This window comes from Elephas maximus, chromosome 20 (assembly GCF_024166365.1).
Source record: "Elephas maximus indicus isolate mEleMax1 chromosome 20, mEleMax1 primary haplotype, whole genome shotgun sequence".
In the NCBI taxonomy this organism is placed as follows: Eukaryota; Metazoa; Chordata; class Mammalia; order Proboscidea; family Elephantidae; genus Elephas; species Elephas maximus.
In genome coordinates, this window is record NC_064838.1 from 66,631,366 (window position 1) to 66,657,345 (window position 25,980).

The 25,980-nt window shown below is 42.9% G+C and overlaps 1 protein-coding gene across 3 annotated transcripts in view; it reads left to right on the forward strand.

Annotated features, from left to right (window-relative positions):
* The window catches only part of PTPRG (protein tyrosine phosphatase receptor type G), an 823,034-nt gene that overhangs the window by 207,202 nt on the left and 589,852 nt on the right, over positions 1-25,980 (forward strand). For all 3 annotated transcript variants that reach the window (XM_049861696.1, XM_049861694.1, XM_049861693.1), the window contains exon 2: positions 3,027-3,131. In XM_049861696.1, coding sequence (XP_049717653.1) covers positions 3,027-3,131 — 105 coding nt within the window. The remainder of the gene's footprint in view (positions 1-3,026; positions 3,132-25,980) is intronic.

Below are 25,980 nucleotides of genomic sequence, written 5' to 3' on the forward strand. Positions count from 1 at the left end.
TTCTGCTCACAGTGGCTTGTGTTGGCTTCATGACAGGCCTTTGAACCAGTTCTAAGTGACTGAAACAAGGGCAACTTATGCATTTCATAGCAACCAAATCTCTTGCACTTGAATTTTGACTCAAGTAGGAAACAGGCAGTGGTGCCCCACTCAAAGTTCACACTGCCATCTCTTCAGTTAGCAGTGTTTAACCATTTGCACCACACCACACAGGGACTCCTAGATAAGAAGACCAGGAGACGGGAAATTTTATATTTGGTCCCTAGAAGATTCGTCTGGTTAACTACGTTGGGCTCTGAATCTCTGATCTGCAAAATTGTGGATTGGATTGTGTGGTACCTAAACCTTCATTCTACTGTAAAACTGGCTAGTAACTTAGATTTTGACTTTGTCATTCAGGACCAATGACCAGATATGTATTTACTTTTTAGATGTGTATTTGGATTTTAAAGAATCCCTGATGGTGCAGTGGTGAAGGGCTTGGCTGCTAACTGAAAGGTCAGGGGTTTTAACCCACCAGTTGCTCTGCAGGAGAAAGACCTGGTGATCTGACCCCCTAAAGATTACAGGCTTGGAAACCCTAATCTGTCCTATACAGTCATTACGAGTCTGAACTGACTCCATGACACACCACAAAAACAACAACATTTGGATTGTATAAGAGTCACATTTCCTTCTAAAGGGCTCATCTCTGAGCCTCTTTGTTCTTTGGGCTAAGTGTTATTTCTCTCACAGTTCATCTTTGCAGTTGAAGTGTAGGCATAAAGTACTTCATGTTTCCTGATTTTTCTTGATGACTGTCACCTTGCCAACAAGGCTGATACCATCATGGTGGTGGTGGTGGTGGTGGTATTACCATTATCATCATCATCATCACTTCATTGACTAATTTGGAAATTTGGAATGGAGAATGTAAAGTTGGTATAATGTTCTCCTGGTGCCATCTTAAATTGAATATACGGTTCCCTCAACCATTTTCATTGCGTTTTAAAAACAGCTTGGTTTTGTTTGGGTGCATTTAAATATTAACAGAGTCAACTGGCCTGCCTTGTTCGAAGTATCATTCCATTAAATTTTGCATTCTGGGCACCTATGCCATTTGTCTTCCTACATGTCAGTGCATTCAGGTATGGGTTCACCACAAAGTACATTTGCATCATGAATTGTCTGAGAGGGGGAGGGCTTTGAACACTGCAGCAAACAGATGGAAGCTCTCAATAATGGGGGAGAGTATTTTTGCTTTCATGTGGCTGATTGGATTCATTTTGAGTTTTTCAAAAATACATCATTTAGTGTTTCTTTTCTGAGCATCGTTGGCTTTGGAGGAGTTCTCGTTTCATATCCTTGGGTGCAACAGGTGACTGTTTGTGCTCCAAAGGATGTGGTGGTGGTGGTGGTGTTAGGTGCCATCGAGTCGCTTCTGACTCATAGCTACCCTGGTACAACAGAACGAAACTCTGGCCCGTCGTGCGCCATCCTCATGATCATTGTGAGCCCATTGTTGCCACTGTGTCAGTCCATCTCGTTGAGGGTCTTCTTTTTTTTCGCTGGCCCACCACTTTACCAATCGTGATGTCCTTTTCCAGGGATTAGTGAGTCCCTCCTGATATCACGTCCAAAGTACGTGAGACGAAGTCTTGCCATCTTTGCTTCTAAGAAGCATTTTGGCTGTACTTCTTCCAAGATGGATTTGTTTGTTCTTTTGGCAGTCCATAGTATATTCAGTATTCTTTGTCAACACCACAATTCAAAGGCATCCGATCTTCTGTGATCTTCCTTATTAGTTTATTGCCCAGCTTTTGCATGCATATGAGGTGATTGACAATACCATGGGTTGGGTGAGACACGTCTTAGTCTTCCAAGTAACATCTTTGCTCTTTAACACTTTAAAGAGACCTTTTGCAGCACATTTGCCCAATGCAGTGCATCTTCTGGTTTTTTTGACTCCTGCTTCCATGGGTGTTGATTGTGGATCCAAGAAAATGAAATCCTTGACAACTTCACTCTTTTCTCCATTTATGATGATACTGCTTAGGATTTTTGTTTTCTTTGTCTTTGTTTTCCAAAGTATTTGAAAGATGGTATTCCCTGTGGGGTGTCTCCCAGGCCATGCATGGTGCTGTGTGAACAGGGTTTGGTATCAAAGGCCCTAGCTTTGATGCGGTATATTCTTGTTTGGCTGTCTGGTCTGCTGCATGCTTACCTGTGTGACCTGGGACTGGTGACTTAGCCTTCTCTAAGCCTCACTTCCTCCATTTAGACAAGAGGTAGGATGACCCCAGCTCTGTGAAGGTTAAATGACGCCAGAGGGCACTTGCACCCTGGAGGTATGCTGTACTTGTAGATAGAGCCAAAACCACAGGTTCCACATCTGCTAGTTCCTGTGACCTTGGGCAAGCTGAAGTTACTGTTTGCTTATCTACAGACCATTCCGATAATTGTGTCTCCTGCCTGGTGGTTATTTTGCAGGTCAAATAAGATAATGTATGTCAGGTTCTCAGTATACCAGCTTCTTCGCACAAAGTCAAGGCTCACTGCTAGCTTTTACTAATAGTGATCCTGCTAATCTTTCTGGATTCTCCTGAAGTTGATTTTTTGTAAAATAATCTCTTGCGGTTGAGTCCATTTTGACTCATAGTGACCTATAGGACAGAATAGAACTGCCCATAGGGTTTCCAAAGAGTGGCTGGTGGATTTGAACTGCTGACCTTTTGGTTAGCAGCCAATCTCTTAACCACTGTACCACCGGGGCTCCTAAGGAAGCTGTATTCAGTCATCCCCAAGGTAAGTGTTCCTGTGAATCACCCAGACCTTTGAGTGGACTCCGATTCATGGTGACCCCATGTACATCAGAGTAGAACTGTGCTCCCTAGAGTTTTCAGTGGCTGATTTTTCAAAAGTAGATTGCCAGGCTTTCCTTCCAAGCCACCTTTCAGTTAGCAGCCGAGTGCATTGGCCACATGCCCCCTTCCTGTGATCCAGTGGGGTGATGGCTCTGTCTCATTACGGGTCTCCCTCTCTTCCAGCATTGACAGAAGGCTACGTTGGGACCCTGCCCGGAAACAGACAGGGCAGCTCAGTGCAGATCCGCAGACGCGAGGCCTCTGGCGACCCGTACTGGGCCTACTCTGGTGAGTCGGACTGTTCTGGTCGGGATCACACAGGCCAGTTCACATCTCATTAAACTCACTCGGAAGCACACTTCCAATCACTTTCATGCCTGAGTTCTATTTGTTCAATCCTTTTGTAGTTCACTAGAAGTTGAAATAGTCAACCGTGTTTTTTTTCCTCAAGGTTATAAGTACCTTAATTTATCTCTCCCACCTGTTTTCTCAGCTTGTTTTTTTTCCCCTCAATTTGCATTTATTTCTGAACTTTACTTGTTAATAAGTTATTGTTCCAAACTTGTCATTTTCCAAAAGACACAGCGTTCTCTGTTCTCTTTCTGGGTGCTGTGATTTCAGAGAGCAGAAAATATAACGCCGGCCTTGAGTGGCTAAATGTCTGCTGGATGCTACAGAGTATCAGATGGTAAAATGGTCTCTTATGCTCAAGTCCAAGAAATGCAATGTGATTTTCAGGTCAGAGCCTGTTGATTGAATATATTTCAGCCCTCTACTCTATGGTATTCTGTACTTCTTTTCATTTTTGTTTTTTGCTTCCAGCCTTGGAGCCAGTGAAGAGGGAAGGCATTGTGATCACTGTGTTGACTACTATACTGGCAATAATTTTCTTATATTTTAAGGTCTAAAAAATAAAGATATGTAACAATATGCAATTCTTTCTGCATTATACTTCTAACAACCTCCAAATAAAATGTGATCGATGGATTGGTATTTCTAAAAGAGGTTTTGATGCTCAAAAATATATGGAAAATGTATTACAGCTAATTAAAGAGGAATACTCCAGGAAGATGGACCACTTTGGAAATTACTTTGGCGCTGAGTAATTCTGATTCTTGGTACGAATCAGCGTGGAGGCACGGAGCATTAGTCTTGATAATAAATCTCCGTATTATGAAATGTTGTTGTGTATAGAACTGAATGATATCATTTTCATAATGTTGCCCTGATTTTCAATCCTGAATTCCTACCTGCAAATCCTGTTAAATTTATGTCAGTGTGGATTTATAGGCCCAATCTTTAATTACACTTTATCTATTGGCTTTTTGCATCGTTTTGTCTATTGATGAATCTCCTGCCCCCACTGGGAGAATAGCCTATCTGTTTTGTTTTGCAAGGAACAGATAGCGATTCTGAAGTCTTCCATCACAACCAGTTCCTTCTCATTAGAATTATCTAATTAGAGCCTTTTTGTCACTATTTCTGATAAATGAAGGAAATTGAGAGATGAAGGCCAAAATTACATATATATATAGCTTCTTGCCAAGAAGCCCAAAGAAAATTTATCATTTTGTACTCTGTGGCTCTGATATCAGTTAGGAGGAGGCGTTAAAGTGGCCTGCTATTTACAGTTCATCAATTTAGAATAATAACACTGTTAGTCAGGAAATTGGAAATTATATCCCGTCAGCATCTGCAGTTGCAAATGGCAGTGAAAGGATTGAAAGACCCAAAACTTTTCCCATTCCTTAGTTTGGAATGTATGTAAGTCGTGCTGTCTTTGAGGTGGAATGATGATTGGTATCGTTTACCCTGGCAGATTTAAGGAGTCTCCTTCTTGGATTTCTGGGGTGCCTTTTTTGTGTCTAGATTTGAGTACTGCCTTTATTAATGGAGGGGGCTGATAGTTCTAGTTCCCTGGTTGGCACACTTTTTCTGTAAAGGGCCAGATAGTAAGTATCTTAGGCTTTGCAGGCCATAGAAGAGTCTCTGTTGGAACTATTCTGCCATGGTAGTACAAAAGTAGCCATAGGCAATACTGGAGAAATAGTATTTTTTGGTTCAGTAAAACTGTAGTCATTTAGGGAGTCCGTCAGGATATGGACTGGTTTGGAAGAACTAGTGAAGTCACTTGCTAGACATAATGGAGGAAATAAGAGTAAAAGAAGAAAAGAATGAGACAGTTATCAAGTGATGGCGTATAATCCTCATGCCTGAAATAGTTCTTCCTGAAAATGCCACAGTACCAGTGGTTACTTCACTCCGAAGCGGTGCGATGTTGGTTCTCATGTCAAGGAGACTTGGTTCACCAGAGACATTCCTTAGTATTTAGCCCATAGACAAAGAAAGGGCAGGAAGGAGTAAGAAATGTTTCTTGTTACTTTTGGCACTTCAGGCCAGCACCTTAAAACTGTAGCAATCCAGATGTGGGACTATTAGCTACAGATAAACCAAAAACACCAAACCTGTTGCCTTCGAGTCGATTCTGACTTACAGCGACCCCATAGGGTTTCCAAGGCTGTAAATCTCTATGGAAGCAAACTGCCACATCTTTTCCCCCAGAGCGACTTGATTTCAAACCACTGACCTTTTGGTTCGCAGTTGATTGCTTTAACCATTGCGCCATCAGGGCTGCTTTAGCTACAGTATGTAAACACTGCTAAATATTAAATGTTGATTGAAGAGTGGGACTGCCAAAAGAAAGACTTATTCTTTGCTAGGGAAACATTTATAAATTTAGCAAAGATGAAGCAGGTTATTTCTGAAACTTTATTTGGTGATCTTGATTTTAGTCCCATGCCTCTAATTAGATGGATTATCTTAGTTCCTGCTATGATCATGCTTGGGAGGTGTGGCATGTGACAGCATGCCACAAGTGGGAAGACATTTAATTGTTCTGAGCCTCTGTTTCCCCATCTGTGAAACGGGAATAATTAATACCACTTCCCTCATAGGGCTGTTAAGGGGATGAAATGAGATGATGTGTGTGAAAAGTGTAATTTATTCTCTGGAATAAAGTAAGTGATATTACCAGTTGTTGCTTTTGACACTGTGATTACTGTTGCTGCTGCTGTTGATGTTAATATTGAAATTCTCAGTGGGTAGCCACAGTGGACAGTGGATTATCACTTGGTGATACTGAAAGCTAAGCAAGTTGAGTCTTAAAGTCTGTGATTCACAGGGGTTTCCCATTTGGGATTTGGGAATGAGCGTCAAGCCAACTATTTTCAAGTCCAGAGGCTGGCAAACTATAGCCTGCCACGTATTTTTGTAAATAAAGTTTTATTAGAACGCAGGCACATCCATTTCTTTACTTATTGTCCAGGACTGCTTTTACATTACAGTGGGTACAGCTAAGTAGTTGTGACATACCAAATGACAGAAAAGGCTAGAATATGTACAGTCTGGCCTGTTCTAGAAGAAATTTGCTGACCCCTGCTCCCATTGGTGTAGCCTGGGTTTTGTGCAGATGTTAGTCTGACTCAGGTATAGAACTGTTGAGAAGTTTGGAAGGTGTCTATTGTTTTTTAGCCTTGCCTTTCGCTTGAGCGGGGATATCCTCAGCAAACCTTCTAGTTAGCATTAGTGGGGATTCAGCAATTCTGCTTTTGGAAAGGACTTGGGAGAAGCAGAGCTGCGTGGGCGTGATCTCCTGCTGTAGATGGATGGGGCGCCTCCTGGGTCTTGCTCCTTACGTCATCTTTGCGTGGGCGTGGTTGGCTGATGATGCTGACCCAGTCATTCTAATGGCATTCCTCCCCACTCACCAAGGACAGTTGCATGAATATTCAATATTGTCATGTTTTGTTTTTTTATGATACTGTCTTGACAGTTCCAGTTCCAGGTGCTGTTGAGTCGATTTCGACTCGCGATGACCCCATGTGTGTCAGCGTAGAACTGTGCTCCATAGGGTTTTCAGCGGATGATTTCTCAGAAATAGATTGCCAGGCCTTTCTTCCCAGGTACCTCTGAGTAGACTCGAACTGCCAACCTTTTGGTTAGGAGTCGAGCATGTTAACTGTTTGTACCACTCGGGGTCTGTCATGAGAGTAATCTACTGATTTAGTGTAACTTTTCACTTTCACTTTAGGATTAGCCAAGTTATTTCAGTTTCACTACATTTGAATATAGCTTGCTCATCAATAACACCCTATTTATATGTGAAATGTTAAAAAATTTTAGTAGGCTTATCCAAGAATGCCATTGCGAACACCTACAACTTTAGCATAAAACCAGTTGGCTTTGGGGCGATTCCAACTCATGGCGATTCCATGTGTGCAGAGTAGGACTGTGCTCCATAGCATTTTCAAGGTTGTGACATTTTGGAAGCAGATTGCCAAGCCTTTTTTCCGAGGTGCCTCTTTGTGGGTTCGAGCTGCCCTTTGGTCAGTAGTCCAGCACTTAACCATTTGCACCACTCAGGTAGAGCCAGAAGAGGAGTATTTATTGAGGGCCCTGGATATGTGTGTTCTAGTTCCACTGGGGTCGTCTGATGGGTGGTTCTCTCTCTGGTTCTTAATGCCGTCTTCTGTAAAAAGGGGGTCTTCATATCTGAGTTCAGTGTGAAAATACCATTAATGAAAGGTATCAAATGGAGTATGCATGTAAGATGTTATTGTTAACTGTTAGTAATAACGATAACTAATACAAAGTAATTTCAAGATTGCTTTCTATCTTGCTTTTTCTTTTTTCCCTTTATATTAAGATAACGGGGAAAAAAGGAAAGACCTCTTCATGTATTTGGCACAGAATTATAGTGAAAAGAAATGCAATAGTTTAAAAGTATCTCATTGGAAATATTGAAACATCTTCCTTCTGTTAGCCCTGTTAGATGAAGATGTAGATATTTTATGTGTTACCTGAGGTGGTGACAGCTCACGAAGTTTGGAGTTTGCCCAGAACCTCTGTGATTATTACATGAAAGTAACATATGGTAGATAGGTCACGATGGCTGGAAAGGCAAATATAAGAAACAAAGCTGGAGCAAGTTCAAGTGGAGATTTGCAGCAGTTCTGTAAAACAATCTGTTTTTCCCTTTTCCCCTCAAAGGCTTTGGAGAAAAACAGGTTGTGGTTTCTCCCTCTACCCCCACCTCCCCCCCGCCCCCTTTTTTTTAACCTTATTCTGTTCGATTTTCTGCATTTTCAAAAATCTCTATCTTAGGTTTCTTTTGTTAGGAAAAAGCTTCTCTGAATCAATACAGAGGGACATTTCTCATGGTTACCCATACCCATTGCCATTGAGTTGATTCCAATTCATAGCGACCCAATAGGACAGAGTAGAACTGCCCCCATAGGGTTTCCAAGGAGTAGCTGGTGGATTTGAACTGCCAACCTTTGGTTAGCAGCCATAGTTCTTCACTACTAGCCACCAGAGTTTCTCGTGGTTAGATGCATTGATAGTTGAAACCTCCAATGACCAAAAGTCCCTGCAAGGAGTGTGGCCATTGGATTATTCTAAGGGGCTTTCCTGCCTTGGCCAGGGGATTATAGGAGGAAACATCCAAGGTCCTTTCTAATTGTCCTGGGGTTTTTATGACTTCTCAGCTGTAAAATGGAGATAAAAGAACATACCTTGCAGGGTGGCTTTGAGGATTAGAGGTAATGTGTCTAAGCGCTTGGTATAATTCTTGCCCTCTACCCTGGAATAGAGTACATATTACCCACTGGGCTTTTAATCGTATGCCACCCCACTGCACTGTTCATATGAACAATCTTGTTTTATAACACACGTGTGTGTGTCTCATGTCGTCAGATAAATGTAGAATCCTCGAGGACTTGGCTTATAGCTTATAATTCCTAGTTTTTCCTGCAGTGTGCCAGAGTATCTCATTTTGTACATATTTGGTGCATATTTTTCAAGCAGGCGAATGGATGGACGGATAAATGAACTCATGCCAGAGTTTGCTTGGAAGCTCACCAAGGGGTCCTGCCATGAAATTCAGATAAATTAATGGGTGATTTACAGAAGGTTTTGCCGTTGGATCCCTTTAAGTAACGCACTCCCCTGGTGAACTTAAGATAAAATTAAATTCCTAAAATTACATTTCCATGCCTATTTTTAAGACTATCTATGCAGGGTAAAGCCAGATATACATGCTTGCAGGAGTCTGCTTTTGTCATGAGAAGATTGGGGAAAACACTGAAGGATCTCAGAGTTTAATGTTAATATTGTTGTATTATTTACCCCCTTTCCTCCTGCCTCCTAAGAGGTCTCGTAAGGGAGCTGTTTTTCCCCAGAGACTTCCCCTTTGCAGCAGAGACCTTCTGCTCTGATGGGACCGCACTGTTGGTGGGGGAATCAGCCTTGAGATTGATCTTCCCAAGTCCCAGCTCAGAGGCGACCTTCAGCCCGATGCTTAGCCTGACTCTTCTCCTCCCTCACTCCTCAGTCTCTGGTTTGTGTTTTGGACTTTATATAGTCTCCGTTCTTAGTTGCCATCGAGTTGGCTCCTACTCACGGGGACCTTATGTGCAATAGAAGGAAACACGGCCCAGTCCCCCATCTCCATGGTTGTAGCTGTGTTTGAGCCCATTGTTGTGGCTGTTGAGTCAGCCCCTCTCGCTGCAGTCGGTCCTCCATCTCCATGGTCGTAGCTGTGTTTGAGCCCATTGTTGTGGCTGCTGTGTCAGCCCCTCTCACTGCAGTCGGTCCCCCATCCCCATGGCTGTAGCTGTGTTTGAGCCCATTGTTGTGGCTGCTGTATGAGCCCCTCTCACTGCAGTCGGTCCCCCATCCCCATGGTCGTAGCTGTGTTTGAGCCCATTGTTGTGGCTGTTGTGTCAGCCCCTCTCACTGTAGTTGGTCCCCCATCCCCATGGTCGTAGCTGTGTTTGAGCCCATTGTTGTGGCTGTTGAGTCAGCCCCTCTCACTGCAGTCGGTCCCCCATCCCCATGGCTGTAGCTGTGTTTGAGCCCATTGTTGTGGCTGCTGTATGAGCCCCTCTCACTGCAGTCGGTCCCCCATCTCCATGGTCGTAGCTGCGTTTGAGCCCATTGTTGTGGCTGTTGTGTCAGCCCCTCTCACTGCAGTCGGTCCCCCATCTCCATGGTCGTAGCTGTGTTTGAGCCCATTGTTGTGGCTGTTGTGTCAGCCCCTCTCACTGCAGTCGGTCCCCCATCTCCATGGTCGTAGCTGTGTTTGAGCCCATTGTTGTGGCTGCTGTGTCAGCCCCTCGCACTGCAGTCGGTCCCCCATCTCCATGGTCGTAGCTGTGTTTGAGCCCATTGTTGTGGCTGCTGTGTCAGCCCCTCGCACTGCAGTCGGTCCCCCATCTCCATGGCAGTAGCTGTGTTTGAGCCCATTGTTGTGGCTGCTGTGTCAGCCCCTCGCACTGCAGTCGGTCCCCCATCCCCATGGCTGTAGCTGTGTTTGAGCCCATTGTTGTGGCTGCTGTATGAGCCCCTCTCACTGCAGTCGGTCCCCCATCTCCATGGTCGTAGCTGTGTTTGAGCCCATTGTTGTGGCTGCTGTGTCAGCCCCTCTCACTGCAGTCGGTCCCCCATCTCCATGGCAGTAGCTGTGTTTGGGCCCATTGTTGTGGCTGCTGTGTCAGCCCCTCGCACTGCAGTCGGTCCCCCATCTCCATGGCAGTAGCTGTGTTTGGGCCCATTGTTGTGGCTGCTGTGTCAGCCCCTCGCACTGCAGTCGGTCCCCCATCTCCATGGTCGTAGCTGTGTTTGGGCCCATTGTTGTGGCTGTTGTGTCAGCCCCTCGCACTGCAGTCGGTCCCCCATCTCCATGGTCGTAGCTGTGTTTGAGCCCATTGTTGTGGCTGCTGTGTCAGCCCCTCGCACTACAGTCGGTCCCCCATCCCCATGGTCGTAGCTGTGTTTGAGCCCATTGTTGTGGCTGTTGTGTCAGCCCCTCTCACTGCAGTCGGTCCCCCATCTCCATGGTCGTAGCTGTGCTTGAGCCCATTGTTGTGGCTGCTGTGTCAGCCCCTCTCACTGCAGTCGGTCCCCCATCTCCATGGTCGTAGCTGTGTTTGAGCCCATTGTTGTGGCTGTTGTGTCAGCCCCTCTCACTGCAGTCGGTCCCCCATCTCCATGGTCGTAGCTGTGCTTGAGCCCATTGTTGTGGCTGCTGTGTCAGCCCCTCGCACTGCAGTCGGTCCCCCATCTCCATGGTCGTAGCTGTGTTTGAGCCCATTGTTGTGGCTGCTGTGTCAGCCCCTCGCACTACAGTCGGTCCCCCATCCCCATGGTCGTAGCTGTGTTTGAGCCCATTGTTGTGGCTGTTGTGTCAGCCCCTCTCACTGCAGTCGGTCCCCCATCTCCATGGTCGTAGCTGTGCTTGAGCCCATTGTTGTGGCTGCTGTGTCAGCCCCTCTCACTGCAGTCGGTCCCCCATCTCCATGGTCGTAGCTGTGCTTGAGCCCATTGTTGTGGCTGCTGTGTCAGCCCCTCGCACTGCAGTCGGTCCCCCATCTCCATGGCAGTAGCTGTGTTTGGGCCCATTGTTGTGGCTGCTGTGTCAGCCCCTCTCACTGCAGTCGGTCCCCCATCTCCATGGCTGTAGCTGTGTTTGGGCCCATTGTTGTGGCTGCTGTGTCAGCCCATCTCACTGCAGTCGGTCCCCCATCTCCATGGTCGTAGCTGTGTTTGAGCCCATTGTTGTGGCTGCTGTGTCAGCCCCTCTCACTGCAGTCGGTCCCCCATCTCCATGGCTGTAGCTGTGTTTGAGCCCATTGTTGTGGCTGCTGTGTCAGCCCCTCTCACTGCAGTCGGTCCCCCATCTCCATGGTCGTAGCTGTGTTTGAGCCCATTGTTGTGGCTGTTGTGTCAGCCCCTCTCACTGCAGTCGGTCCCCCATCTCCATGGTCGTAGCTGTGCTTGAGCCCATTGTTGTGGCTGCTGTGTCAGCCCCTCTCACTGCAGTCGGTCCCCCATCTCCATGGCAGTAGCTGTGTTTGGGCCCATTGTTGTGGCTGCTGTGTCAGCCCCTCTCACTGCAGTCGGTCCCCCATCTCCATGGCTGTAGCTGTGTTTGAGCCCATTGTTGTGGCTGCTGTGTCAGCCCCCTCACTGCAGTTGCACTCGTTTTCACTGACCCTGTGCTTTACCGAACTTGATGTTCTTTTCTAGCAACTGGTCTTCCCTGAGTACAAGTCTTGCTTCCAAGAGCTTTCTGTTTGTATTTTCTCCAAAAGTGATTTATCTGCTTTGTACTTGCCTGGAATCTCTTTACAGTTTTTAAGTAGAATTCATTCATTCAAATCACTTATTTAGTGTTTAGGGTATGCCAGGTGTTGTGCTGTATGGTGAGGGGCTAAAGAAGCTTCTCATGGAATTGATGTTGCTGGCGCCAAGCCTAATGTGGGCAGATGTTTGGCAGGACGTGTAAAGGCCTGAGGCAGTGAAGGGGAATGGGAAGCAGCTCATTCAGTAGGTTTGGAGCATTTGGCAGGGGGGAGAACCTTAAGGGAAAAATCCAGAACACTGGAGTTGAACTACAGAGGACCCTACAATACTAATGATCTAGAATTCTTTCTGGGGCTAGCAGGGAGGCTTTAAAGGGTTTCATGGTGGAAATGGAGTACATATAGTTCTTTTCCTGTCTGAGTAGGACTACTGTTTGTGCAGTTAAGGATTGGATGGTAGGGGGAGAGGGCAGGATGAAAAACAAGGAGGCTGTATCATTGGGGATTTGGGAGGTACAAGGAGATAGCCCATGGGAATTCAGTACCATTTGTGCACGGCAGAGGAAGCAAAAATGAATTGTCCAGGAAGACTTTCAGGATGATTGAAGATGGCATAGCATTTAATTTAAAATGAGTAAATAAGAATAGGAATGGTGGGTTTGTTTTAAAGATGATGAATTTGGGCGTGAACCTGTTAAGAGGTGGTGTTGTGTTTTCTCCATATTTCTTAACACCCTTTAGGCTTTATGCTCTTTGAGCAGAACTGTTGCCTATAATTAATCTTTGTATTGTCCTGTTCCCACCTCAGTGTTTTGGGATAGGAGGGCCTCAAGGTAGGGAACAAATTGTAGAACAAACTGTCCCTTCCTATAGGTAGTCTGTTTCTTTTACACTCAGTCTGCGATTACAAGGATAGATAAAAAAAAAAATAGGGTGAGAAAAACACATATGGTCACATTCTAACCAGGGCTTTATGTATAAAAGAGAAAAATGTGTTGCCATATGTTTAAGGTACCTTGAGCATTTTTCAGTACTTGGCTGAGTTTGACTCCCTCTTCCCCTATTTGGAAAAAAGTCCTCTCCACTAAGATGTTTTCTTTAAACTTTATTCTACTCCTTGCTGCCTGACTTCTGAAGTTTCCAGGATTCTGTTCTCTGGGGTTTCACAAGTGTCTATAATGTTAATGGACTCTAATGTAGATTATAGGGGCCTTATGACCCTTGGAAAAGCCTATTAAGAAGATATATATTGTTCAAAGCCGAGTTGGTATCAATGATAACAATTTCAACTGTTGCTGTGAGGCAGCGTTTAAAACATGGATAAATGCAAGGCTGAGGGTTTGGATTTTAAAGGGACTCTGAAGATAATGGGTTGATGAAACCTTTTTGGAGGGCTCTTTGGCGATACATGTGAAAATGTTAAATATTTGTTTGAGCTAACAGTTCTAGGAATTTGGCTTTCAGAAACACCTATGTAAGTCCCCATAGCAACAATGTTTAGCAGCCTAAATGGCCATCAGTAGGATTTGGGTAATTGTGGTTGGTACGTATGCAGTGAGATGCTTACGAAACATCCACCAAAATTAAGTCATTTGAGCTTCACGGTATATTAGGAAAGGAAGAGTTACAAAATGATACAAGTCATAAAAATAGGTCTGAGAAATTTGGAGACTGTACACAAAAGTTAATTGTGGTTAGCACTGAGAAATTAGAGCTATCACTTTTTAATATTCACATTTCTATAACATTTTAATAACGTATAGAAGTATGATTAGAATATTTCAGTTTCTTAGACCAGTATTTCCATATTTTTGAAATAACCTTTTTATTTTAGAAGAGTTTTAGATTTGTAAAAAAGTTGCGAAGACATTACGGAGAGTTCGTAAACACCCCACAGCTAGTTTCTCCTGTTATTAGCATCGTTAATGTCTTATATGGTGTATTTGTCACAACGAACCAATATTGATACATGGTTGTTATTGATATACTATGGGGGGTTGGGCGACTAGCAGAAAAAAAGGAGTTGTGATGGTGCAATGGGTATGCGCTCAACTGCTAACTGAAAGGTTGGCGGCTCACACCCACCCAGTGGCTCTGAGGGAGAAAGACCTGGCAATCTGCTTCCATATAGATTACAGCCAAGAAAACCCTATGGGGCAGTTCTGCTCTGTCACATGGGGTCACCATGAGTTGGAATCGACTGGACGCCACCCAACAGCAACAATGGAAAAGACGCTTGTGTTCTTTCTGTTCTGGAGTCCAGAGGCATTCTTCGTGCTCTGCGCCTTGTGACCTTTCAAAACCAGGTTCAGTTACTGAAGCTGCTATGGTGTTTCCGGCAGAGTTCACCCGTCTGTTCTCTCCTCCAGCCGTTTCAATTCTCCAGTTATTTACCTATCCAAACGCCTCGGTGGATTGTGAGCCCTTGGAGCGCAGGGATCAGATCTTACCTTAGTATCCTCTCTGGGATTCAGCAGAGGACTAGCGTGTTGTAACGACTTAGGAAGTGGCTGAATTGCATCAAATTCGGGCCGTTTTCCTGGTAGCAATTTTGAGGGGAGAGAAAGAAGAAGAGGAAAAAAAGAAAACTAAAGGGAAAGCAAGAAGGAAGCCAATGCTTTTTATCTCTTTAATTGGCTATATCTAGATTTTCTTTAGGTGAAATGTTTTCACTGGGATTTCAGATTTTATAAAATGCTGATATGAACTATGCAGAAATTAATGAATTGATATTGACTTAGTTTGAAAATGAACATCAAGATTTATTGAGCAAAGCAGTAAATATTGACCCAGGCAGAGACGAGGTCAATATTTGCTTTGACATAACATAAATCCCAATATTCATTAATCCATAAATTCAGCAGGCATATACAGGCATACAGAGAGTTATATAAAGTATATATTTTCCAAATTTGTGATGGATCAAAGTCAGACATCTTTTTTCCTGGTTGTAAATTTGAAAGGATGCCGTGCTCACCTTTGAAACTAGCTTCTTAGGGGTTGAGAGTGGGAACAGGGGTATGATTAATTTAGATGCTCAAAGGAAAAATGTAGCTAGCCTAATACATGCCCAGTATTTGGGGAGCAGTGATTTACATCTGCTGTGGGATTTACTTAAAGGCTACTGGCCTTCCTTTCTCACCTAACAAAATGTACCTGTTTATTGTGTCAGATTTGGTTCATAAAACACACTCTCTAATGGTATAAAGCATGGGGATATTCTATCTTTTCCTCTGGATAGTCTTAAGCTATGTTATGTGGAATTTTCTTTGGCAAATAAGATATCCTTGCTGTATATTGTGCTGAATAACACTTTAGTAGCCTCTCCCTTGCTGAAATTATTAAGTTGAATTGCACTTTTATTCCTTATCTTGTCATTTCTTCTCTTGGTGGGTGGGCCTAATATAAGGGAAAGGAGAGCCATTTTACTGGATTGTAAACTTTTAAGATTGCCAACATGTAGCTGGAATAAGTATCTAATACGTGTATAAAGGTTGAGTTTTCTAGTTAAGTGCAGAAACTCAGTCAGTGTTAAGTGTGATCTTGTACCTGATCAAAAGCCTTAAGTCTTAGTGTGGTCCTGCGGTGTATAGTCCACCTTGACTGTTCGTCCAGTTTGACAGTGTAACGTGGTGATTTAGTCTTCAGTGGCTGGTTTACTGATCCTGAAATGACCCTCACCTTCCTCTCTAAACTGGTAATTTCCCATGGCCCTTTTTGAGCTCAACAGCATTAATGGTAGTGTATCTTCTTGGTTGTTTTTCTTGCTCTCAAAACTTAACTGTCCTGTGTTTCATACGTTTTAAATGGCATTTTCTGTTATGCAGCTAAGACCCTGTGTAGTTAAAAATGAAATCAGCGGAGAGGCGGAGCCAAGATGGCGGACTAGGCAGACGCTACCTCGGATCCCTCTTACAACAAAGACACGGAAAAACAAGTGAATCGATCACATACATAACAATCTACGAACCCTGAACAACAAACACAGATTTAGAGACGGAGAACGAACTAATACGGGGAAGCAGCGATTGTTTCCAGAGCCTGGAGCCAGCGTACCAGTCAGGTACGGTACAAGCACAGAGAGCTGCTCCACCCCCCTGAACTAACCCCGGGAGGGGGACCAGCCGGTTCCATGGGCGGCGTGGGACGCAGCCGGTAGGAGAAGTCCCCGGGAGGCAGTGACTGGTCTTGGAGCAGAAAGAGCAACGTCCGAGCGGGGGAACCGTCCTGCAGGAATTTGGACTGGACGCAGTGGATTTTGTGGAAAAACTAGTTTCCCAGTGATGGCTCGGAGACAGCAGTCCATATCAAACCACTTAAAGAAGCAGACCATGACAGCTTCTCCAACCCCCCAAACAAAAGAATCAAAATCTTTCCCAAATGAAGATACAATCTTGGAATTATCAGATACAGAATATAAAAAACTAATTTACAGAATGCTTAATGATATCACAAATGAAATTAGGATAACTGCAGAAAAAGCCAAGGAACACACTGATAAAACTGTTGAAAAACTCAAAAAGATTATTCAAGAACATACTGGAAAAATTAATAAGTTGCAAGAATCCATAGAGAGACAACATGTAGAAATCCAAAAGATTAACAATAAAATAACAGAATTAGACAACGCACTAGGAAGTCAGAGGAGCAGACTCGAGCAATTAGAATGCAGACTGGGACATCTGGAGGACCAGGGAATCAACTCCAACATAGCTGAAAAAAAATCAGATAAAAGAATTTAAAAAAATGAAGAAACCCTAAGAATTATGTGGGACTCTATCAAGAAGGATAACCTGCGGGTGATTGGAGTCCCAGAACAGGGAGGGGGGACAGAAAACACAGAGAAACTAGTTGAAGAACTCCTGACAGAAAACTTCCCTGACATCATGAAAGACGAAAGGATATCTATCCAAGATGCTCATCGAACCCCATTTAAGACTGATCCAAAAAGAAAAACACCAAGACATATTATCATCAAACTCACCAAAACCAAAGATAAAGAGAAAATTTTAAAAGCAGCCGGGGAGAAAAGAAAGGTTTCCTTCAAGGGAGAATCAATAAGAATATGTTCTGACTACTCAGCAGAAACCATGCAGGCAAGAAGGGAATGGGACGACATACACAGAACACTGAAGGAGAAAAACTGCCAGCCAAGGATCATATATCCAGCAAAACTCTCTCTGAAATATGAAGGCGAAATTAAGATATTTGCAGACAAACACAAGTTTAGAGAATTTGCAAAAACCAAACCAAAGCTACAAGAAATACTAAAGGATATTGTTTGGTCAGAGAACCAATAATATCAGATATCAGCACAACACAAGGTCACAAAACAGAACGTCCTGATATCAACTCAAATAGGGAAATCACAAAAACAAACAAATTAAGATTAATTAAAAAAAAAAAATACACATAACAGAGAATCATGGAAGTCAATAGGTAAAAGATCACAATAATCAAAAAGAGGGACTAAATACAGGAGGCATTGAACTGCCATATGGAGAGTGATACAAGGCGATATAGAACAATACAAGCTAGGTTTTTACTTAGAAAAATAGGGGTAAATAATAAGGTAACCACAAAAAGGTATAAGAACTCTATAACTCAAGATAAAAACCAAGAAAAACGTAACAACTCAACTAACATAAAGTCAAGCACTATGAAAATGAGGATGTCACAATTTACTAAGAAAAACGCCTCAGCACAAAAAAGTATGTGGAAAAATGAAATTGTCAACAACACACATAAAAAGGCATCAAAATGACAGCACTAAAAACTTATCTATCTATAATTACCCTGAATGTAAATGGACTAAATGCACCAATACAGAGACAGAGAGTCACAGACTGGATAAAGAAACACGATCCATCTATATGCTGCCTACAAGAGACACACCTTAGACTTAGAGACACAAACAAACTAAAACTCAAAGGATGGAAAAAAGTATATCAAGCAAACAATAAGCAAAAAAGAAGAGGAGTAGCAATATTAATTTCTGACAAAATAGACTTTAGACTTAAATCCACCACAAAGGATAAAGAAGGACACTATATAATGATAAAAGGGACAATTGATCAGGAAGACATAACCATATTAAATATTTATGCACCCAATGACAGGGCTGCAAGATACATAAATCAAATTTTAACAGAATTGAAAAGCGAGATAGATACCTCCACAATTATAGTAGGGGACTTCAACACACCACTTTCGGAGAAGGACAGGACATCCAGTAAGAAGCTCAACAGAGACACGGAAGATCTAATTACAACAATCAACCAACTTGACCTCATTGACTTATACAGAACTCTCCACCCAACTGCTGCAAAATATACTTTTTCTTCTAGCGCACATGGAACATTCTCTAGAATAGACCACATATTAGGTCATAAAACAAACCTTTGCAGAGTCCAAAACATCGAAATATTACAAAGCATCTTCTCAGACCACAAGGCAATAAAACTAGAGATCAATAACAGAAAAACTAGGGAAAAGAAATCAAATACTTGGAAAATGAACAACACCCTCGTGAAAAAAGACTGGATTATAGAAGACATCAAGGAGGAAATAAGGAAATTCATAGAAAGCAACGAGAATGAAAATACTTCCTATCAAAACCTCTGGGACACAGCAAAAGCAGTGCTCAGAGGCCAATTTATATCAATAAATGCACACATACAAAAAGAAGAAAGAGCCAAAATCAGAGAACTGTCCCTACAACTTGAACAAATAGAAACTGAGCAACAAAAGAATCCATCAGGCACCAAAAGAAAACAAATAAATAAAAATTAGAGCTGAACTAAATGAATTAGAGAACAGAAAAACAATTGAAAGAATTAGCAAAGCCAAAAGCTGGTTCTTTGAAAAAATTAACAAAATTGATAAACCATTGGCTAGACTGACTCAAGAAATACAGGAAAGGAAACAAATAACCCGAATAAGAAACGAGAAGGACCACATCACAACAGAACCAAATGAAATTAAAAGAATCATTTCAGATTATTATGAAAAATTGTACTCTAACAAATTTGCAAACCTAGAAGAAATGGATGAATTCCTGGAAAAACACTACCTACCTAAACTAACACATTCAGAAGTAGAACAACTAAATAGACCCATAACAAAAAAAGAGATTGAAATGGTAATCAAAAAACTCCCAACAAAAAAAAGCCCTGGCCCGGACGGCTTCACTGCAGAGTTCTACCAAACTTTCAGAGAAGACTTAACACCACTACTACTAAAGGTATTCCAAAGCATAGAAAATGACGGAATACTACCCAACTCATTCTATGAAGCCACCATCTCCCTGATACCAAAACCAGGTAAAGACATTACAAAAAAAGAAAATTATAGACCTATATCCCTCATGAACATTGATGCAAAAATCCTCAACAAAATTCTAGCCAATAGAATCCAACAACACATCAAAAAAATAATTCACCCTGATCAAGTGGGATTTATACCAGGTATGCAAGGCTGGTTTAATATCAGAAAAACCATTAATGTAATCCATCACATAAATAAAACAAAAGACAAAAACCACATGATCTTATCAATTGATGCAGAAAAGGCATTTGACAAAGTCCAACACCCATTCATGATAAAAACTCTTACCAAAATAGGAATTGAAGGAAAATTCCTCAACATAATAAAGGGCATCTATGCAAAGCCAACAGCCAATATCACTCTAAATGGAGAGAACCTGAAAGCATTTCCCTTGAGAACGGGAACCAGACAAGGATGCCCTTTATCACCGCTCTTATTCAACATTGTGCTAGAAGTCCTAGCCAGGGCAATTAGGCTAGACAAAGAAATAAAAGGTATCCGGATTGGCAAGGAAGAAGTAAAGTTATCACTATTTGCAGATGACATGATTATATACACAGAAAACCCTAAGGAATCCTCCAGAAAACTACTGAAACTAATAGAAGAGTTTGGCAGAGTCTCAGGTTATAAAATAAACATACAAAAATCACTTGGATTCCTCTACATCAACAAAAAGAACACCGAAGAGGAAATAACCAAATCAATACCATTCACAGTAGCCCCCAAGAAGATAAGATACTTAGGAATAAATCTTACCAAGGATGTAAAAGACCTATACAAAGAAAACTACAAAGCTCTACTACAAGAAATTCAAAAGGACATACTTAAGTGGAAAAACATACCCTGCACATAGATAGGAAGGCTTAACATAGTAAAAATGTCTATTCTACCAAAAGCCATCTATACATTTAACGCACTTCCGATCCAAATTCCAATGTCATGTTTTAAGGGGATAGAGAAACAAAGCACCAATTTCATATGGAAGGGAAAGAAGCCCCGGATAAGCAAAGCACTACTGAAAAAGAAGAAGAAAGTGGGAGGCCTCACCCTACCTGACTTCAGAACCTACTATACACCCACAGTAGCCAAAACAGCCTGGTATTGGTACAACAACAGACACATAGAGCAATGGAACAGAATTGAGAACCCAGACATAGATCCATCCACGTATGAGCAGCTGATATTTGACAAAGGACCAGTGTCAATTAACTGGGGAAAAGATAGCCTTTTTAACAAATGGTGCTGGCATAACTGGATATCCATTTGCAAAAAAATGAAACAGGACCCATACCTCACACCATGCACAAAAACTAACTCCAAGTGGATCAAAGACCTAAACATAAAGACTAAAACGATAAAGATCATGGAAGAAAAAATTGGGACAACCCTAGGAGCCCTAATACAAGGTATAAACAGAATACAAAACATTACCAAAAATGATGAAGAAAAACGCGATAACTGGGAGCTCCTAAAAATTAAACACCTATGCTCATCTAAAGACTTCTCCAAAAGAGTAAAAAGACCACTGGAAAGAATTTTCAGCTATGACATCTCTGACCAGCGCCTGATCTCTAAAATCTACATGATTCTGTCAAAACTCAACCAGAAAAAGACAAACAACCCAATCAAGAAGTGGGCAAAGGATACGAACACACATTTCACTAAAGAAGATATTCAGGCAGCCAACAGATACATGAGAAAATGCTCTCGATCATTAGCCATTAGAGAAATGCAAATTAAAACTACGATGAGATTCCATCTCACACCAGCAAGGCTGGCATTAATCCAAAAAACAAAAAATAATAAATGTTGGAGAGGCTGCGGAGAGATTGGAACTCTCATACACTGCTGGTGGGAATGTAAAATGGTACAACCACTTTGGAAATCCATCTGGCGTTACCTTAAACAGTTAGAAATAGAACTACCATACAACCCAGAAATCCCACTCCTGGGAATATACCCTAGAGATACAAGAGCCTTCATACAAACAGATATATGCACACCCATGTTTATTGCAGCTCAGTTTACAATAGCAAAAAGTTGGAAGCAACCAAGGTGTCCATCTACGGATGAATGGGTAAATAAATTGTGGTATATTCACACAATGGAATACTACGCATCGATAAAGAATAGTGACGAATCTGTGAAACATTTCATAACATGGAGGAATCTGTAAGGCATTATGCTGAGCGAAATTAGTCAGAGGCAAAAGGACAAATATTGTATAAGACCACTATTATAAGATCTTGGGAAATAGTAAACCTGAGAAGAACACATACTTTTGTGGTTACGAGGAGGGGAGGGAGGGAGGGTGGGAGAGGGTTTTTTATTGATTAATCAGTAGATAAGAACTGCTTTAGGTGAAGGGAAAGACAACACTCAATACATGGAAGGTCAGCTCAATTGGACTGGACCAAAAGCAAAGAAGTTTCCGGGATAAAATGAATGCTTCAAAGGTCAGCGGAGCAAGTGCGGGGGTCTGGGGAACATGGTTTTCGGGGACTTCTATGTCAATTGGCAAAATAATTCTATTATGAAATCATTCTGCATCCCACTTTGAAATGTGGCGTCTGGGGTCTTAAATGCTAACAAGCGGCCATCTAAGACGCAGCAATTGGTCTCAACCCACCTGGAGCAAAGGAAAATGAAGAACACCAAGGCCACACGACAACTAAGAGCCCAAGAGACAGAAAGGGCCACATGAACCAGAGACCTACATCATCCTGAGACCAGAAGAACTAGTTGGTGCCCGGCCACAATTGATGACTGCCCTGACAGGGAGCACAGCAGAGGACCCCTGAGGGAGCAGGAGATCAGTGGGATACAGACCCCAAATTCTCATAAAAAGACCAAACTTAATGGTCTGACTGAGACTGGAGGAATCCCGACGGCCATGCTCCCCAGACCTTCAGTTGACACAGGACAGGAACCATCCCCGAAGACAACTCATCAGAAATGAAAGGGACTGGTCAGTGGGTGGGAGAGAGACGCTGATGAAGAGTGAGCTAATGATATCAGGTGGACACTCGAGATTGTGTTGGCAACTCTTGTCTGGAGGGGGGATGGGAGGATAGAGAGAGAGGGAAGCCGGCAAAATTGTCAAGAAAGGAGAGACTGAAAGGGCTGACTCAAGAGGGGGAGAGCAAGTGGGAGTAGGGAGTGAGATGTATGTAAACTTATATGTGACAGACTGATTGGATTTGTAAACGTTCACTTGAAGCTTAATAAAAGTTATTAAAAAAAAAAAATGAAATCAGCGGCATGGGTGTAACGTAGAACCTTCACCTTGTTGAGAAATGCTTTCTTGTAACTTTATAAATCCGCGCTTTTCATCGATAATCACTATTACCAGCTGCCGTTGAGTCCGTTCTGACTCATAACAACCCCATGTGTGTCAGAGTGGAGCTGTGGTGCGCAGGGTGTTCGATGGCTGATTTTTAGGAAGCGCATCACCAGGACTTTGTTCCGAGGCACCCCTGTGGACTGGAACCTCCAACTTCTCAGTTAGCGGCTGAGCACTTAACCATTTGCATCACTCGGACTCCAGTGTCATTTAGCATGTGATAATCATTTTCCTGAGTTTAGTACTGAGTGCTATTTTATATCATACATGGAAAATGAGTCTCCTGTGATAAGGGAACTTGAAGGTTACCTGATAAAATCATTTCTTTTTGAGTTCTTTGTTAAGGAGAAACTCACAGTTTAGTGCTAATAGGTCTTTAACACTTCTCTGTCCCTTGCCGTATTCTCTTTTTAGCAAGGAGAGACAGACTTGCCTCAGAGCCTTCAGCTGGGAAAGTATCTTAGAATTTGATGTTTTGGTTTTCTTGTTTCGTGGCACCCTCCATGCCTGGCACACCATGATAGTTTGCCGTTTTGGTGTGTTGTTTCCTATTAATACATATTTTGAGTTTTTTTTTTTTTAAGTGAGCCAGTTTAAAGAAAAATTTTAACTAAGTGATAATATAGTTGGCATTCCAGTTTAGCACAGTAAATCTTTTTCTCTAAAAGTTATTACCATTTTCTTGGAAAGATTGAAAACCCTCTTATGATATGCCATGTATCCAACTATGTCTGTGATGTGAAAAATACAGTATTTGTGGAGTTGTTTCCTTGTATTGGCTTAAAGTTAAGGAACATGCTCAGCGTCCTCCTTTGAGCAGCATGGCTCGCTGTAAGTGCTGGCTCTAGTACAGTCATATAAGTTGTTAAAATCTTCAGATACACACTGGCCCAAGCCTCTCCTCCCGTCACCGCGCTGGGATCCCCTTCTGCTGGTTCGGGACCTCCTTGGGGTCCCCCAGAGATCCTCTACACCCATCCTTCAGCATTCCTTGTCATTGGCTATCGTCCCTTTCTTCTTATGTGTTTTAATATCATCCCTGCTTGTCGTGATGCAGGGGATTTCAGAAAGCAAAAGAGCTGACTTTGGCAATATTTTAGGGCATGAATTATGCTCCGCAGCCTGTGTCTTGAGTGAAGGTGGCCTTGAGGTCTTCCCTGGTCTTGGGAAGCCACTTGATCCAGATTTCCTGTTTATGTTGCTCCACATTCGCCCAATTTGAAGGTCATTCCCTGGAGAAAAACAAGCCCCTCCTTAAACTGCATGGAATTTGCTGCTCCCGAAGGTATCATTTGAGGAGCCCTGGTGGCACGGTGGTTAAACGCTGGGCTGCTAGCCTGAAAGTTCAGCAGTTCGAGCCCACCTACCAGCCTCACTGTGGAAAGATGTGGTGGTCTGGTTCCATAAAGACTTACAGCCTTGGAAACCCCATGGGACAGTTCTTCTCTGTCCTATAGGGTTGCTATGAGCCAGAATGGACTTGTCGGTGACGGGCGAGGGTATGATTTGGTCGCTCTGCCCCAATTACTGTTGGCCTCTTTTTCTCCTGGAACCTGTCTGTCTCTGTCCCACGCTTTCCCCTCCTTCCAAGTGTTAAAACAATGTTCTTGCTTTTAAAGAAGCATGAGCCCCACTAATACATTTGGTTTTGATGGGTCATTGAGAAATTTTAGTAGAAAAGGAAATAATCAACCTCTACTAGGCCCTGGGTTTTTATGGGTTTACTAGGCTGTTTGACGAGGACCTGCAGAGATGAGGGGAGAGCAGCATGTTTCTGCTGCTGGTGCTCAGGGTGATGAAAAAAAAAAGGAGGTATTTTCTCCTTACTGTTGTGAAGTACACAGTCCACATGCTACTCTTGGGGAGTGATTTTGACACTTTGTGTAGATCCTGTGGCTTTTACATTCTTACACCACCTCCTAATGAGCTTAGAACATCCTTTTCATGTAAAGATTGCCCTTTATCTCACCATCCACTAGGATGCGAAAAGGAAGCTTCAACACTTACTGCCAATTGGACCGCATACCTGCTGTGCTACAAAGAACTAGTCAAGATTTGCTTCCCATTGTCATGTGAGCACACATGGTTAGCAATATGATAAAAAAATATATATATATATGTCTCCCAAATTCCCACAGAAGTCATTTCCAGGAGTAAATTCAAGTCTAAGGTTTTGTTTTTGTATCAGTTATGATGTTATAGCCTCTGAGAAAGATCCCTGACTCCCCGGCTTCATAATAAGTAAGATTTATTATCTTACATACCTTATATCGACTCCCTGGATGGTGCAGATGGTTAATGTACTTGGCTGCTAAGTGAAAAGTTGGAGGTTGAAATCCACCCAGAGCTATCTTGGAAGAAAGGCCCGGTGATCTACTTCCGAAAAGTCAGCCGTTGGAAATTCTGTGGAGCACAGTTCTACTCTGCCGTACTGTCAGAGTTCCAGAAGTCAAATTCTGTTATAAAATCCAGAGAAAGAAAAGAAAATACCCTTTCCTTGTATCTCTTATTTAACAGCAATCAAACTTTCCTCAAAACATCCCACCCCTCCTATCCCATCCCACGCACCCAGCCAGTTGGCCTCACCAAAGCAAAATGTGGGAAGTGGGACAGCTTGACACTTGCAAACATCCCCCGAAATGGAAAGTAGTAGGTGCAAACGTTGACACAGGATCTTTCTTAAAAGCTGCCTTAGCCCCAAGTGTAGAAGCTTCTTAAACCTAGGAATGCTGCGTGCAGGCATGGCCCTTTCGGGGGGCCCTGGATAAGTTGTACTGCATTGTAGCTCCTGTGCGTAATTTTGGCCAGGGTCGTGTATCCTTGGAGCTTACGGTGAGGAAGGGTGTGCGGCTTCCTCCTGTCATTGTGTATTCACTGAGCTGTTCACTGAAAGGCCATGGGGCAGGCACACTTACAGGACCTGGGCTACAATGAAGGACAGAAGAGACAAAAGGCCTGTCTACCTGTGGAGGTAGGCAGTGACACTTACATAGAGTGGTCTGGGATCTCACCAGATGATGCTGTGAGAAAGAGAAAAGCCAGATAGGGCAACAGAGAGTGATGGAGGTGAGGGAGCACCTTCCTGGTAGGTGATATTTCAGGAGAGACCTGAATACAATGAGGGACTGTGCCATGTGGACATGCAGGGGCAGGCACTCCAACAGAGTAAAGAGGGGAAACGTGAAATGAGGAACGCACAAGTGATTTACCTCAAGTCCTCTGTTGACTTTCTTCTGACCCAGTAGTCTTACTTAGCATAAGTTGTCCATTTTGCTAGAGCACTGATTCTCAACTGGGAGAGATTTTGCCTCCTGTGGGGACATTT